Source organism: Thamnophis elegans, chromosome 3 (genome assembly GCF_009769535.1).
Source record: "Thamnophis elegans isolate rThaEle1 chromosome 3, rThaEle1.pri, whole genome shotgun sequence".
Lineage (NCBI taxonomy): Eukaryota > Metazoa > Chordata > Lepidosauria > Squamata > Colubridae > Thamnophis > Thamnophis elegans.
In genome coordinates this window covers 104,740,614-104,758,216 of record NC_045543.1, presented here as the reverse complement: position 1 = coordinate 104,758,216, position 17,603 = coordinate 104,740,614, and the positions used below count along the sequence as shown (strand labels likewise).

The following is a 17,603-nucleotide window of genomic DNA, read 5'->3' as shown; positions in this document are numbered from 1 at the left end:
TTATCTTGTCAACTATTATAGAAAATCTTTGGTTTTTTTCACTTAGTAATGTAGACAATGAAAAACTGAATTCCATTGAAACTTTCCTCTGATTTATTCTCTCTTTCCCATTGTGCCAGGTATCTGTTTATGCTGTACCACAAAAGCTTGGGCAGACTGAATATGCCTTGAACACAGCAGTGAAGCTACTTGAATTTTACCAGAATTATTTTAACATAACATACCCATTAAACAAAACAGGTGAGTGTTTGTTTATTCTTATCAGATTCAATTTTGTATCCTTCCCTTATAAAAATATTTTTAAAGGCATGGACAAGCTGAACATACTGTGGAATTTTTAGACATGTTTAGTAATCCATATATTAAAACATATATTTCAATCTTGAGGCAATAAAGCTCTTATTAATTTTGTAAAATGATTTAAAAGTTTGGTATGCAAAGTCTCCAAATGATGTCAGACTTCTATTACTTCCTAAGCTAATATGTGCTCTCCTATTGCCTTTTTGTTAAAAAAAAAAAGCAAAGATATTTGGAAATAATCAAGGCAAATCAGTTAAAATAATTAATCTGAAGAAGTAATTTCACCCAGTTGGAAATTATGAAGGAATTTTTTAATCTTTCGGCATAAAGAAATAAAGGTTATTTTTTCCTGCTGTGCTCTAAACTATATTTTTACTATATGTTTTTGCCTTGTTTGTATTACTCCCTCCCCTGGGTTTGTTAGCCACCCTGAGTCCCTCCGGGAATAGGGCGGCATATAAATGAAATAAATAAATAAATAAATAAATAAATAAATAAATAAATAAATAAATAAATAAATAAATATATGAATCTTATAAATACGGTAATTTCAAATGTCAGTCCCACACATGATATATTTATTGATGTATTGATTTAATGCACTTATAAACTATTTCAAATGCCAAAGCAATTAAAGGAAATTTCTAATAAATGATAAAACAATGATAAAACAATGTAAAACAATAATATCAAAACAACATTCCATAAAATATCTTCATTAAAGGGATTAGAGCCGAGGTGGCGCAGTGGTTAAATGCAGCACTGCAGGCTACTGCTAGATCAGCAGTTCAGCGGTTCAAATCCCACCGGCTCAGGGTTGACTCAGCCTTCCATCCTTCCGAGGTGGGTAAAATGAGGACCCAGATTGTTGGGGGCAATATGCTGACTCTCTGTAAACCGCTTAGAGAGGGCTGAAAGCCCTATGAAGCGGTATATAAGTCTACTGCTATTGCTATTGCTATTGCAGTGAGGATAAAAAACAAAAAACAAAATAGTATTTCAACATTCATATCAGGAAGTCCTGAAGGAAGAGTAAGTCTTTATCAGGTGACTAAAGATTTTATAGCATTTTCCCCCCTTTTGCCCCTTTGAGTCAGTGCTGATTTCTGGTAACTGACTGGATTAGTCCCTATAGTTTTCTTGGCAATGTTTTTCATCAGTAGTTTGTCATTGCCTTCTTCCTAGGTCTGTGAGTGACTGGTCTAAAATTATCAGTTGGTTTGTGCCCAAGACAGGAATAGCATTTCATAGTCTCCCAGTTTCTAGCCTGGTTTCTTAACCACTTCACCAAACTGACTGTTACAGTAATTGCCTCCTAAATTTCAAAGGGAGAAAACATTCCAGAATATGGGTACCCACACAAAAGCCACATATGAGCACCTGCCAAATGGCACTCAGCAGCTCTTAGTACATGTAGTGGTATCTCCCAGTGATTTCAGTGACCACACAGTTCAATAACACAATGAGGTGATTGTTTATCTAAAAGTTCCAATAGCACTGATTCAGACAGACAGCAGTAGTATAACTTGCACAACACTTTTTGGGGGTTGGTGAGGAGCAGCTTGTGTCTAATGCCAAGCATACACATAGTTAAAGAGAATTCCTAAAGAGCACAGCTGATTTATATCTAATCTCAGTAAAACTAACCAGAGTTAATGGCAATAAATAGAAGTGTAGGCATAATGAGTTTGAGAAGGGAACAAGTGCTGCCCTGGTTTTAATCTTCCGTTTTCTAACTGGGTTATTACTGTTATTACTCTTAACAACTCTTTGTTTAACCCTTAGGTAGAGTTAAGGCTTTTTATTTGCTAGGAAACAAAAGAGGAGACTGGACTGCTGTTGCTTTCATTTCACCTGGCTATAGGCATTTCATAGGTCGGCCATTTGGGGAATTGAATGCTGAGATTAAATAAAACTTCAGTTTGATCTCATTTTAATGAAATTTCTTTATACTGTGACAGTATTAAACATTATTACATTATACTGTAATATAATGGGAGTGCAATAGGCAAATTGTGTAATATTTACTTATTTTTATTAAATTTGTATGCTGCCCATCTTTACATAATGACAAATGTATAGCCTAATTCTTAGCAGTAAGGTATTTTGGTATTTTGTAAGCAAGAGGGGTCTAGGACTGTTCTCCTCCTATCTCCCTCTTTGATGTTGGAGTCAAAGTGCTCCATCTTAGGTCACTGTTTGTTTGTCTCTGATAGCTGCCTTTGGAGAATTTGCTTCCATCTGAATGGAATATGATATTTTGGAATGTTGACTCAAATTACCTATTTTTTTGGATTGCTTGTTTTATTTTTTGAAGCTATTCTTCTTCCCTCCCTCCTTTACACCTGAGTGCATTTTTAAATGCTTATGACTCAAGGTGCCCCACTGATATTTTGTTTGTTTGTTTGCAACAAAGTTGCTGGCCTTTTGGGATGGCAGTTGTTGCATCCTCTGTGCCTGCCACCCCTCATAATAAGCCTGCAAATATCATGGTCCTCCAAACTATCCCTGCTAAATATGCACCCCTCATTCATCATGATAGAAATAATTCTATCGTTTGAGAAAAAGGGAGAAAAATGAAGGAAATGGTAATAAATAAAAAAGTAATAAGTATTATCACATGAGGTAGAAACTTGTTATGTCATAGGAATTTGTTCTATTGTAATATGTATATGTGTTGTGCTGCTGTAAAGGTATTTTCCTTTTGAGCATTTGGTTGTTGGGCATTTGTGGCACATGTGCCTCTGCGAAAGCATGTGCCTGCAGTCAGTTGTATCCTTCCTGAATTGGGATTTGGATCCTTTTAAATGCCATCCCCATACCCTCCAGAAATTGGCACTCAATTGGTAACTCAAACTACCAGAGCAATCCTCACACCTTTTGTGCTGTTAATAGGCCAATCAGGAATAACAAAAGATAAATACTGCCAGAAAGGAATCTGTCTATGTTAGGGTATATGACTGAGTTTTACAATGTAGTTAGATTATATGACTAAAGTAATTATAATATTAAGAGCTTTGGCATAAAAGTAAGAGAAGCAGTCTGAGGGATTGTGACAAGTCATGATTTTAACTTTCCTGTGGCCATTGTGTATTTTTTGGGGGGGGGGGATGCAAAGGATTTTCTAGCTCGGACCCGAGACAGCTGGACAAGGCAACTGGACGGAGAAACAAACCTCCTGAAAGGAAACTCCACACGGAACACTTTCTCCCTCCCTCCCTCTCTCCTTCTCCCTTCCTCTGATTGGCTGGCAGTGAACCATCACCTGAGCCCAAAAGCCCAGTGTTTCTCCCAAAAGCCCATGAGGAAGGGCCTGGGACTAGCAATAGCAATAGCAGTAAGACTTATATACCGCTTCATAGGGCTTTCAGCCCTCTCTAAGCGGTTTACAGAGTCAGCATATCGCCCCCACAGTCTGGGTCCTCATTTCACCCACCTCAGAAGGATGGAAGGTTGAGTCAACCTTGAGCCAGTGAGATTAGAACCGCTGAACTGCAGATAACAGTCAGCTGAAGTGTCCTGCAGTACTGCACCCTAACCACTGCGCCACCTCGGCTCTTATAAAGAGGCAGGGTTGGCTGGCATGAACAGCTAAGGTCCTAACAGCGGAGGCGAGAGGGCAGAGGTTAATGGCTGGGGGCGGAAACCTGGGGGCAAAAAAGGGGAGGCGAAGGGTAGGAGGAGAACAGTCCCATTCTGAGCAAGAGAGACTTCTATTGCATTATTATATGATTAAAAATAGTGAATGCTCAAAATTGAACATTTTGAGAAGGCACATTTATTTATGTGCCTGCAACATGTTTAAGAATTAAAAAAACAGTTTATAAAAGATGTGAGATACATTAAATATTTAGACAAATTGATCATATGTTGTTTAAAAGTGACAAGATGTTCAGCAGGGACAGTAGATATGTTCATGAAATTAAACATTTTATTTATTTATATCCCACGTTTATTATTTTTATAAACAACTCAAAATGAGGAATACACATAATACTCCTTCCTCCTATTTTCCCCATAACAACACTGTATGATGGATTGGGCTAAAAGAGAGTGATTGGCTCAAAGTCACCCCCCTGGTTGATATAATGTATATATTGATATCATACATAGTATATATGAGTATATTTGATTGAAAGATTCGATATGCTTAGTAAATACTGAAGGCTGCTAGTGTATTTAAAATAATTTTCCTTCTTTCTCCAGATCTTGTAGCTCTTCCAGATTTTCAGGCTGCAGGAATGGAAAATTGGGGTTTGATCACTTTTCGAGAGACAGCACTCCTTTATGATAATAATACCTCTTCAGCAATTGATAAAAAGAGAGTGACAGCAGTTATTGCTCATGAGCTAGCCCACCAGGTATGGAATATACTATTCTTTGTACTGTAGATGTTTTTAAATAATTGAAATTCCAAAACCGGTAGTCTACAAGGAAGTTTAGCTTTTGCAGTTTTTATTCCATAACACATTTAAATGGGAACTGGTTTCTTTATTTTTTCTATGTGATACCATTTCTACCAAGAGTACATGGCATACAATATGGAAGCAGTAGAATTGAGAATTAACTTATTTTAGTCTTCTTCCTTTTATATAGTCAAAATACATGAAAGTCTTAAGGAAAGAGAAGTGGTTTAAAAATTGCATACTAATTTGCGCGCGCGCGCACACACACACACACACACACACACACACACACACACACACAAAAATCACAGGCAATAACAAATTGGAAATACACGTGAGCTACCAGTACGTACAGGCTGTGGCTCTCAAGTAAGGTGGTTAATGTAGCTTTTCCTGTATATATTGTTACAGTATTCTAATCCTCTTCAACCAGTATTGTGATATAGCTAGAACAATTTACAGCACTGTGTCCTGCAAGTAAGATGTTTCTGAATATTTTGCTTAACTGAATATTAACATACCATAAGGTATCAGCACAGGCACTTAAAAATAATACAGTCAATTATGTGGCTTTTTTTAAGCTGAAAAAGTATACATAGCCCCAGTACAAGTTTTTTGGTCTATTTCCTGTTGTAATGATTAATGTTATTTTGAGAAACGGATACGCTGGTTTTTGAGAATGTTTCCTTTTTAAGATAGTGATATGTTAGCCTCCTAGATGTCTTGAGCTGAACTCTTGATATTTCTGGCTAGAAACAATAGACTGGAATAGATCTGAAAGTCTTAGTATATAGCCCAACCTAGTGTTCCTTCTTTTGACACAAAATGTAACAATAGAGTTACAATATGTGTTTTATGTTTGCAGTGGTTTGGTAATCTGGTAACAATGGAATGGTGGAATGACCTGTGGCTGAATGAAGGATTTGCTACTTTTATGGAAAATCTTGCCATGAAGATGGTCTTTCCAGATTTGTATACTGTAAGTACACGGAGAATTGGTGGGTTTGCATATTTCTCATGTATTATTTTATGGGTCTAAATTCTTTTGACTTGATCTGTCTTTAGTTTCAGAAGCTAAAACCGATTACATTATTTAGAAATTTATTTGTGGTGTGTATGACCTTGGGTGCACAAAGGAAAGAGATTATGAAACAATCAGATGAGAGGGAGGAGTCCCCAAAGGCTTAATAGGCAGAAGAAGAAACTTTAAAAAGACCCATCCTAATTGAGCAGAGGCCTAAAAGTAGCACTGGGAAGTTTGTACCTTCAGAGTTGCAAAAATGATATTAATTCTCTTAGGTAAACCAGACACGAAACACAAGTAGATGAGCTACATGTAGTTTATTGTAAGGTTTCAATAACAAAATCTTGCAAGTCTGAACATACAATTTTTTTTTGTCTCAGCAGGCTAGGCCCAGCAATGCACGGGCCTCCTATTTTCCCACCACTACTCCCAAGAACCCTGGCTTCTTGCTCCCCCCACATAAGGCTAGAGAGACAATCCTTCTAAAGGCTGGCCAGGAACAGGAACTTTTCTGTTGCTGGTCATCCTGCATGCTCTTGGGCCTACCCAGCTGAAGCTTTTCAGCCCATACCAGGTTTCATGTGCCAGTGTGCGTCCCTCAAGGAATGAGGGATTCAAAATCCCTGAGGCACCCCTGCAGTTTTACTTAACTACCACAACAGGAAGAGCTAGAGTTGTGGTCATTGAGTAGCCACGTGGGTATCTTACTTAATAACCACAATAACCTGTAGTCATTTATTTTTTTTTAGTCATTTTATTAAGATTTATAGGCCGCCCTTTTCCCTGAGGGGACTCAGGGCGGCTTACAATCACAGGGAAGGGGGTGCAATATCAAAAGACAAACAAAATGTGAACAAAAGAAAAATAATAAAACACAACTTTCATTCAACAGTCAACACTCGGGCGGGTAAATTGGGAACCTATCACCAGGCCTGCTGGGAGAGCCAGATCTTAAGGGCCGTGCGGAAGGTCTGGATGGTGGTGAGGGTACGAATCTCAACGGGGAGATCGTTCCACAGGGTCGGAGCTGCAACAGAAAAGGCTCTCCTCCGTGTAGTCGCCAGTCGACATTGACTGGCGGATGGGATTCGGAGGAGGCCCAGTCTGTGCGATCTAATCGGTCGGAGGGAGGTAATCGGCAGAAGGCGGTCTCTCAAGTACCCAGATCCACTACCATGGAGTGCTTTAAAGGTGGTCATCAGTACCCTGAAGCGCACCCGGAGACCGACAGGTAGCCAGTGCAGCTCGCGGAGGATGGGTGTAACGTGGGCGAACCGCGGTGCGCCCACTATCACTCGCGCGGCCGCATTCTGGACTAACTGCAGTCGCCGGATGCACTTCAAGGGCAACCCCATGTAGAGCCCATTGCAGTATTCCAGCCTAGAGATCACAAGGGCTCGAGTGACTGTTGCGAGAGCCTCCCGGTTTAGGTAGGGCCGCAACTGACGGACCAGGCGAACCTGGGCAAATGCCCCCCTGGTCACAGCTGACAACTGGTGGTCAAAAGTCAGCTATGGATCCAGGAGGACTCCTAAGTTGCGGACCCTATCTGAGGGGTATAAAATTTGACCCCCCAGCCTAAGTGTTGGAACATTAGCCAAATTGTTGGGAGGGAAACACAACAGCCACTCGGTCTTGTCCGGGTTGAGTACCAGTTTGTTAGCGCTCATCCAGTTCTTAACGGCCTCAAGACCCTGGTTCATCACGTCCACCGCTTCATTGAGTTGGCATGGGGCGGACAGATACAGTTGCGTATCGTCCGCATATTGGTGGTATTTTATCCCGTGCCTCCGAATGATCTCGCCCAGCGGTTTCATTTATATGTTAAATAGTAGGGGGGATAAGACCGAACCCTGCGGCACCCCGCATGTTAGGGGCCTCAGGGACGATCTCTGCCCCCCGACCAACACCGACTGCGACCTGTCCGAGAGGTGGGAGGAGAACCACTGCAAAACAGTGCCTCCCACCCCCACCTCCCGCAGTCGTCGCAGAAGGATACCATGGTCGATGGTATCGAAAGCCGCTGAGAGGTCAAGGAGAACCAGGATGGACGCATAGCCTCCATCTCTGGCCCTCCAGAGATCATCGGTCAATGCGACCAAAGCGGTTTCTGTGCTGTAACCAGGTCTGAAGCCGGACTGGAAGGGGTCAAGATAACTAGCTTCCTCCAAGGCCCGTTGAAGCTGGAAGGCCACCACCTTCTCCACAACCTTCCCAATAAAGGGGAGGTTGGAGACAGGACGAAAGTTGTTTAAAATGGCTGGATCCAAGGATGGTTTCTTCAGGAGGGGTCTCACCACCGCCGTTTTGAGTGCGGCGGGGAAGTGCCCCTCCCGAAGGGAGGCGGTCACGACCGCCTGGATCCAGCCATGTGTCACCTCCCTGCTGTTGGCAACCAGCCAGGAGGGACACGGGTCCCGAGTGCAGGTGGAGGCACTTACAGCTCGAATGGCCTTGTCCACATCCCCAGAGGCAACATCCTGGAACTCAACCCAGAGATGATTTGCCAAGTAATCAATCCTCCTGTGTCTCGGCTGGATCTACTGCGGTGGAGTCCAAGTCCGACCGAAACCGAGCTACTTTGTCCTCCAAGTAACCAAAATTCCAGGTTTAATAGTGATTGTGGGTCAAGGACTACCTGTATCAGCTTGTTTTGCTTCTTCCCAGGTCCATTATTTTCAGAAATGTATGATCACTAGGATGTACTTTTTATCAGATGATTAGGCCTCTGTTACTTGCCTAGTATAACTTAAAGAAGCAGATCTAACAGTGCAATTGTTTATCCCTTTTCAAATATAAAACTGGCCAAGTGATTTTGAGCCAGATGATATTTTTCATCCTAACCTATTCCACAACGTTGATGGAGAATATAATGAGAAATATATTATATTTTTCAGAATATAAGACGAAGTGGAATATAAGACACATCTTAATTTTGGGGGAGGAAAATAGGAAAACTTTTTTTTTTGCCTACTAGGTACTTATCTGGCTAGCGTCCTTAGTCTGATCAGCTTCAGCAAATAGTTTGCTGGTATTGAGTGTGCACGCTTTTTATCCCCTGGTTGGGGATAAAAGCACAGCTGATCATCGGAAGGAGCAGCAATGAGAAAAGCAGGCAAAGCATGGAAGATTGCTTCACTTGTAAGCGCCTCATTAGGCTATGACACATCCAAATTTTCAGCCTCTTTTAGGGGGGGGGGGGGGGGAACGTGCATCTTATATTCCAAAAAATACGGTAATGGGTGTTTTGACCTGAACTCCCAGAGAAAGGGCAAGTTATAAATGTAATAATAAAATAACAATAGTAAACTTTGTGATAAATACAATAATTTTAAAAAAATTCTCACAAGTCCTTCCAGATAATTAGAAAAAAAATCTTCTGATCTTTATTCACTAGTGAAATTAATGAAGTTTAGTTAATGTTCATTTTAACTTAAATGCCTTTTAATTCCTCAGGATGACATTTTTTTAAATCTGCAATTTAAGACCATGGAGAAAGATTCCATGAATTCATCTCACCCAGTTTCCTTTCCTGTCAACTCATCAGCAGAGATTGAACAAATGTTTGATATAGTCTCCTACATCAAGGTAACTTCAAATATCCTGTAAACGTGGCTTTAATAAAACTAAATGCATTTGTAAAGTTGACACCAATCTATTTCAGATCACATTCTTAGTATGGGCAACAAAAGGTCAGTAGCTGAAAGAAAAAAAATATTTCAAAAATGAATTTGGAGGGATGTGTTGCGAGAAGAATAGAATGGAAAATATATGCCTTACTTTTTAATCTGATTTGTTTTAGCAGACAAATGCTTGGTTTTAGAAATATTTCTTTAAAAACAAAGAGTATGAACTAATAATTTTGTTCTCTCTTCACTGATAGCATACTAAATAGTTCCTAATTCCAATGCTTTTTGAATGTTTTTGGATATAATATTAAATCAGGGATGTGAATTCAATAGAATTCAATAATTCCTGTAAACTAATTTTGCAAAATAATGTTGGTATTTCACCATCTCTTCCTTCACCCGCACCCCCAATTAAAATAAGGACCAAGCCTTAGGGAGTTATAATGCCCCTTCTTCTAATTGCATTAAACCTGATGATCAGTGGGCTTTTGAAGGCCAGAAAACATAAAAATGCTTCTAAACTATAACCTTTCTTAAAAAAGCTTCCTGCTCTATACCATGTGTAGCATCATGAGAAGAAATCCAACTTCATTCCATTCTTACAACTTTCTAGTTCTCTCTTGTCATCACTAATTAGTGTCATTAAATTCAAAACAGCTCAAGTTTGTTTCTTCCTTTTCTCCACTTTTCAAATCAACTCTTGCACATTCAAATATAACCATTTCTGCTGAGTTAGGTTTTGTTTTAAATTGATCATCATGTTTTTATGTAAATTGAAATGAGGACTGTAATTTTGTATTTAACTTTATAATGTATTTTTCTTCCAACAGGGATCTTCTCTCTTGTTTATGTTAAAAAACTATCTTCATAAAGATGTTTTCCAAACTGGCATTCAGATCTATTTGCATGACTACAGCTATAATTCCACATGCAGTGATAATTTATGGGACAGTATGAATAAGGTAAATCTCTATGGATGCCTTCTAAAGAAGAAGATATAACAATCAACTAATATCAGCAATCAGTTATCCATATATTTTAAATCTTCTTTTTAGGATAACCTAATTACTATTTCCTTTAAAGGGTCTATTATTGGTCCCTCCAGAAATTTATAGCCTCTTTGTTAAAAATGGGGATACCGTCCTTCTTGAATGTAATAAGCTAAACAAAGGTGAAGCAGACTGGTGTCAAACACACTTGACTATCATCTTATCCCTGTTCTCAAATTAGTGTAAACATTTAGTTCCCCAGGACCAGTTGGCTAAATGATCCATATTAATGAATTAACTGTGGAATGAATGGTGTTTATATCGTTGTTTAATTTTACACATATTCACTTGTATTCTAGCCATCTCCATTATCTTTGCCTTCAGCTTAGCTATATATTGTGAAGCTGCCTAACTTGTCTTTAGAGGAAAAAGCATTTTGCTCAATCATTTTGCTGTGTTACTTTCTTTATCCTATAAAGTACCATATTTTTTGGAGTATAAGACACACCGGAGTATAAGATGCACCAAGATTTTGAAGAGTTTTTGCACTCTGCAGATCTTCCAAAAACAAGTCATTTTTCACAAAAATGGGCCCGCTTTTTTTTTTTTTTTTTTAAAAAAGAGGCATGCATAGCCTTTAAGAGGCTTGTAGAGTGCTCGGGGGGGGGGGGGCAAAAACAATTAAAAACTGCCCATTTTTTGCAAAAACATGCCCATTTTTTGTCAAACAAAGGGCATGCATAGCCTTTAGGAGGCTTATAGAGTGATCCTGGAGGCTGGAGGGGCAAAATTGAGCAAAAAACGGTCTGTTTTTCGCTCATTTCTCCTCTTCCCAGCCCCCAGGAGCACTCTGAAAGCCTCCTAAAGGTTATGCACAGCCATTTTGGTGAAAGGGATAGGGTTTCAGCAGGCAAAAAAATGCTGTATTCAGTGTATACGACGCACCCAAATTTTCAGCCTCTTTTTTGAGGGAAAAAGGTGCGGTAATCAGAACTCTGGCAGAAATGCTTACCAGACACAATTAATTAATTAGGTCCACCTTTGCTTAACTTATTATATTCAAGAAGGATGGTATTCCCATCCTATAGATGCTACTTTTCACAACTTTTCTTAAACCATCCTTCTCCTGTGTGGTTGTTTTTATATTCAGACATTACAGAGCCAGTGTCTGTTTGTCTTTTGTAAAAAAGAAAAAGAAAGTTCCATCTCAACTCTCTTGCCTTGATTGTTTTTCCTCTGCAGGAGGTTTGCTCAGCTTCTGCTTCTAGCTTTTGAGAAATCATTTGCCATCTGGTTAATTTGCTTTGTGGATTATAAGATTTTTCTTTAAGCAATGCTCTAATTCTAGCCGCTAATCAGGAAGAAATAGGCCTCTGAGGGTTTTTTCTTTGTTCCTGAGTGGTGGTTTAGTTATGACTAGTAATTTGAAACAGCCTCTTTCAACTGAACTATTCTGGACTTTCAGATCTCAGAGGTCAACATGGCAATTGGTGTATTGCAACTAATTTGTAGAGTGTCAAGTTGGAGAAGGCTGGTTGGCATATTATTCATGCAGATCCCATTTCAGAAAACTAAATTATATCCTTTTTCAAAACAGAAATTATAAAAACTCCTTAAAGGTTGTACCATTCCATCACCCTGTGTCTATACTTCTTATATATTATCTGTTGTTATGAAAATGGAGAGTATTGCGGCTATTTTACTATTTAGAGCTATATTGCTTCTAGCTATCTTCTTGGAGAGTTGAAGGAATGCTTAGGATTTTAGGATTTTTTTAGGATTTTATTAAACATTTATATGCCGCCCTTTTCCCTGAGGGGACTCAGGGCGGCTTACAACAATGGAGGGAAGGGAGTGCAAGACAAGACTTAAAAAGAAAAAGAAACGTGAATAAAAGAAATTAACCATAAAAACACACCATTCACTCAACATTCGGGCGGGGTGAGAGTAATCCTATCCCCAGGCCTGACGGGATAGCCAGTTCTTGAGGGCTGTGCGGAAGGCCTGGACGGTGGTGAGGGTACGGATCTCCACGGGGAGGTTGTTCCATAGTGTCGGAGCTGCAACTGAGAAGGCTCTCCTCCGCGTAGTCGCCAGTCGGCACTGACTGGCGGATGGAATTCGGAGGAGGCCTACTCTGTGCGATCTGATGGGACGCAGGGAGGTAATTGGCAGGAGGCGGTCTCTCAGATAGCCAGATCCACTACCATGGAGCGCTTTATAGGTGGTAAGTAAAACCTTGAAGTGCACCCGACGATCGACAGGTAGCCAGCGCAGCTCACGGAGGATCGGTGTTATATGGGCGAACCGTGGTGCGCCCATGATCACTCGCGCGGCCGCGTTCTGAACTAGCTGAAGTCGTCGGATGCTCTTCAAGGGCAGCCCCATGTAGAGCACATTGCAGTATTCCAGCCTAGAGATCACAAGGGCTCGAGTGACTGTTGTGAGAGCCTCCCGGTTCAGGTAGGGCCGCAACTGGCGCACCAGGTGAACCTGGGCAAATGCCCCCCTGGTCACAGCTGACAAGTGATGGTCGAAACTCAGCTGTGGGTCCAGGAGGACTCCCAAGTTGCGGACCCTGTCTGAGGGGTATAAATTTTGTCCCCCCAGCCTGATTGATGGAACGCTAGCCGAATTTTGGGGAGGAAAACACAACAGCCACTCGGTCTTTTCCGGGTTGAGCACCAGTTTGTTAGCTCTCATCCAGTCTTTAACAGCCTCAAGGCCCCGGTTCATCACGTCCACCGCTTCATTGAGTTGGCACGGGGCGGACAGATACAACTGCGTATCATCCGCATATTGGTGGTACTTAATCCCGTGCCTCCGAATGATCTCGCCCAGCGGTTTCATGTATATGTTAAATAGCAGGGGGGACAGAACCGAGCCCTGCGGCACCCCATAGGTTAGGGGCCTCGGGGACGATCTCTCCCTCCCCACCAACACCGACTGCGACCTGTCCGAGAGGTAGGAGGAGAACCACTGTAAAACAGTGCCGCCCACCCCCACCTCCCGCAGTCGTCGCAGAAGGATACCATGGTCGATGGTATCGAAAGCCGCTGAGAGGTCAAGGAGAACCAGGATGGACGCGTGGCCTCCATCTCTGGCTCTCCAGAGATCATCGGTCAATGCGACCAAAGCGGTTTCAGTGCTGTAACCGGGCCTGAAGCCAGACTGGAAGGGGTCAAGATAGTTAGCTTCCTCCAAGGTACGCTGAAGCTGTAAGGCCACCACCTTCTCAACAACCTTCCCCGCAAAGGGGAGGTTGGAGACTGGACGATAGTTATTAAGAACTGCTGGATCCAAAGACGGTTTCTTCAGGAGGGGCCTCACCACCGCCGCCTTAAGCGCGGTGGGGAGGTGTCCCTCCCGAAGAGAGGCGGTAACAACCGCCTGGATCCAGCCTCGTGTCACCTCTCTGCTGTTGGCAGTCAGCCAAGAGGGACACGGGTCCAGTATGCAGGTGGAGGAACTCACAGCTCGCATAGCCTTGTCCACATCCCCGGAGGCAACATCCTGGAACTCAACCCAGAGATGGTCTACCAAGTTATTCCCCTGTGTCTCGGCTGGATCTGCGGGGGTGGAGTCCAGTTCCGATCGAAACCGAGCAACTTTGTCCGCCAAGAACTGACTATACTCCTCAGCCTTACCCTGCAGGGGGTTCCCCGTCTCCCTCCTATTTAGGAGGGAGCGGGTTATCCTGAACAGGGCGGCCGGGCGAGACTCGGCGGACGCTACCAAGGAGGCAATGTGTGATCTTTTGGCGGTTCTCAATGCCCAAATATACTCCTTGGTGCAAGCTGTCAACAGTGCCCGGTTCGATACGGACCTGTCGGACCTCCACAGGTGCTCTAGGCGTCTCCTCCGGCGCTTTATCTCGCGGAGTTCCTCGGTGAACCAAGGGGGCCTCCGCGAGCCGCTGACCCGGAGGGGCCGTAGTGGCGCAATTCGGTCCAGAGACTCCGATGCCGCCGAGTGCCAGGCCGCAGCAATAGTCTCCGCCGAACTGTGGGCGAGAGCATCTGGAATGACCCCAAGCTCCGTCTGGAACCTAACAGGGTCCATCAGTCGCCTGGGGCGGAACCACCTGGTCGGTTCCTCCTCCCCACGGTGGGGGTTTGGCCTCCGGAAGTCTAGCCTCAGTAGGTAGTGGTCTGATCACGACAGGGGAATGATCTCATTTCCCCTCAGACCAAGATCATAACTCCACTGCTCCGAGAGGAATACGAGGTCGAGTGTGTGCCCCGCTGAGTGGGTAGGGCCTCGAATTACCTGGGTCAGGCCCATGGCTGTCATGGAAGCCATGAACTCCTGCGCTCCGTCAGAGTGTTCACCGAGCGAAGGCAGATTGAAGTCCCCCAGAACCATTAGTCTAGGGAACTCAAATGCTAGCTCGGCTACTGACTCGAGGAGCGCAGGGAGGGCCGCTGCAACGCAGTTGGGAGGCAGGTACGTTAGCAGCAAACCCGCTTGACCCTTGAGGTCCAACTTCACTAGTAGGGACTCACACCCGGCAAGCTCCGGAGCAGGGATCCTACGAGGAGCTAAAGACTCCCGGACTACAATAGCCACACCGCCACCCCTTCCCTGGGCTCTCGGCTGATGAAGCACCTGAAACCCGTCTGGGCACAGCTCTACGAGGGGGACTCCTCCCTCCGTGCCCAGCCATGTCTCAGTAATACATGCCAGGTCTGCCCCCTCGTCTACAATCAAGTCCCGGACGAGGGGAGCCTTATGAATAACAGACCTGGCATTTAGCGACAGCAGCCTGAGACCAGGGTCCTGATTGCTCACGCCATCTGACCTTGGAGTGGGACTCATAGGGCCGGAAGGAGGGATCTCTGCGATATAGCGAACCCTCCTTCCCCGGTAATGGCCAGCCCTAAAGTCCCCGCCATATCTGCCTCTCCCTGTTATGACCGCAATGCTCCGACTCTCTCCCGTGGGCATAATTCCCCCAACCACCCCAATGGCCCCCGCTTGCCCCGCCAGGTCCTCCGAATCAAACATACTCAAACACTCACACTAACAGTCCCCACAATATAGTTAAAACACGAAAAGAATACAGCAATAATAATATTAAAAGTGGGTCTTTCATACTAACACATTCAATCCCACGCACCCAACATACCCGCTTAAAATTGCGCAACACAGAATTTAAAAATTAAAGTAGCATTTACTGAATGCTAGATAGCATTTCAGCTTTGACTTCTAAAAATGTGTGATCTTGGGCCAGCTACGCACTCTCAGCCCAATCTACCTCACAGGGTTGTTATTGGGAAAATAGGAGGAGAAAGGAGTATTATATGTTTGTCACCTTGAGTTACCGATGAAGTAATAAAGGCAGAATAAAAATCTAATAAACAAAAATTGTTAGAAACACTAGTAATTAGGTTAAACCAGCCATGATCTTCTCAAGGACTGTATGACCACTGAAATGGTAGCAGCAATGTCCTGCAAATAGATGAAGCTGCATTAAGGCGTTGGAGACAGGTGCTGTTTGTTTGCACTTCTGCACAACTTTTATTTATTGTGTTTCTAAAGCAGTATAGAAATAAGTAGAAAGTCTTACAAAGTAGAACTTGTAATATTAAACTATGATTAACAACCTTATATTGAGAATTATATTTCAACTATTTAGCTCTTTATTTAATACATGACGTTGACACCACCATTTTTTGCATGTGTATCTGTTTCTTAAGGTGACACATGGAACTCCTGATGTAAAAGCAATTATGAACACTTGGACAATTCAGAAAGGATTTCCATTGGTGACCGTCAAAAGGGAAGGGAAAAAAATCCTTTTGAAGCAGGAAAGATTTGTGCATAATACAGAACTGGGAGATCAAATCTTATCTTCAAGGTTTTTTTTCCTTTTTAATTTGCATAGTTTAATTTTTCAGCCCATGTTTTAGATTTTAAAAAAGTAAAATGACTGATACATAGGATAAATATTAAATTATGTATATATGAGGGAATAATAGTTAGATGGAAATCTAATGAAAACTTTGTTACCTTTCTTAAATATAGTTACTTGTAAATTAAATTGAGCTCCTGGTGACTCCATGGACTCTGCTATATAGATTTCTTGGTAATTAGTTAATTGTTTTCTGTATTTAAAAAAAATATCCGTATGGCCTACAATCTGAGATTTCCTGGTAGTCCCCCACCCAAGTATATATAATTCTATTTAGCTGCTTTAAGATTGGTGAAGGTGAGATTAGGTAAGAGCCATTACCTAGCTAGGCCTGCTCTTTGCCCTACATTCAAACTAATCAAGTGAATGAATCAGACAGACAACAACAATACTTGTCACGTAAAATGTCACATTAAATTGATAAGGCAGAAATATTGCGAAGACAGGATTCCATTCTTTACATTTGTATGGCAGAAACCATTTTTTTATAAATTGCATTTTTTTAAAAAATATCTGCCCATGAGTCTCTGTCAATTTAGATTTTTTTCCATATTGAGAAAATACTTTAACTTGAAGAAGAATAAATTACATGTAGGGAATGCCTATAGGCTTGATTCTGATAAGAACAAATATAATGCATAAATATTAGATAAGGAAATTTGATTTGATTTGATTTGACAAGTGTCAAAAACACAGTTGTGATTTTGTATGTAACCTGAGATTGAATTACTTGATTCTCTCTATACCAAACTCTGAATTCCACCAACTAGAGAATATCAGGAGCTAGACAAGAATCTGCCTGTGACTGTATTGCTGTTAATACGCAGACTCATTCTCAAACGTGCAATTAGCCATAGCAAAGATGGATAACTTCCCACCCTTATTTTTCGCCATGGTGTACTGTTTGGGACACCAATAAGTCTTCACTAAGCTTTACATTCTTATTGTTTAAAAAGAGGCAAGGCAAAAAAACAAACAAACCCTGAACTCACACACACTTATAATGTCAATAGGTCATTATAACATAGTTTTTGCCTGGAAGCCTTTTAGTTTAAAGGACAATCTCTGGCAGAAAAAAAAATTGCTCTGGATTGGTATGAACAGATTTAAATTGGAGAGGATAATAGTTTTGCAGAAAGTACAGGAATACAGGTAGTCCTCTACTTATGATCGCCAGTAAGCCAAAAAGTTCTGTTGCTAAGCGAGACAGGTGTTAAGTGAATTTTGTCCCATTCTACCACCTTTCTCACTGCAGTTAAGTTAGTAACATAGTTGCTAAGTGAATCTAGCTTCCCCTTTGACTTCAGTTCACATGACCCCAGGACACTCTAACTGTCATAA

General features: G+C 42.0%; 1 protein-coding gene across 1 annotated transcript in view; it reads left to right on the top strand.

The window, feature by feature from the left end:
• LNPEP (leucyl and cystinyl aminopeptidase) overlaps positions 1–17,603 on the top strand; it is a 57,853-nt gene that overhangs the window by 20,409 nt on the left and 19,841 nt on the right. The window contains exons 5-10 of the mRNA XM_032212878.1: positions 120–240; positions 4,507–4,661; positions 5,572–5,685; positions 9,187–9,318; positions 10,190–10,321; positions 16,048–16,208. Of these exons, the coding sequence (XP_032068769.1) occupies positions 120–240; positions 4,507–4,661; positions 5,572–5,685; positions 9,187–9,318; positions 10,190–10,321; positions 16,048–16,208 (815 nt within the window). The remainder of the gene's footprint in view (positions 1–119; positions 241–4,506; positions 4,662–5,571; positions 5,686–9,186; positions 9,319–10,189; positions 10,322–16,047; positions 16,209–17,603) is intronic.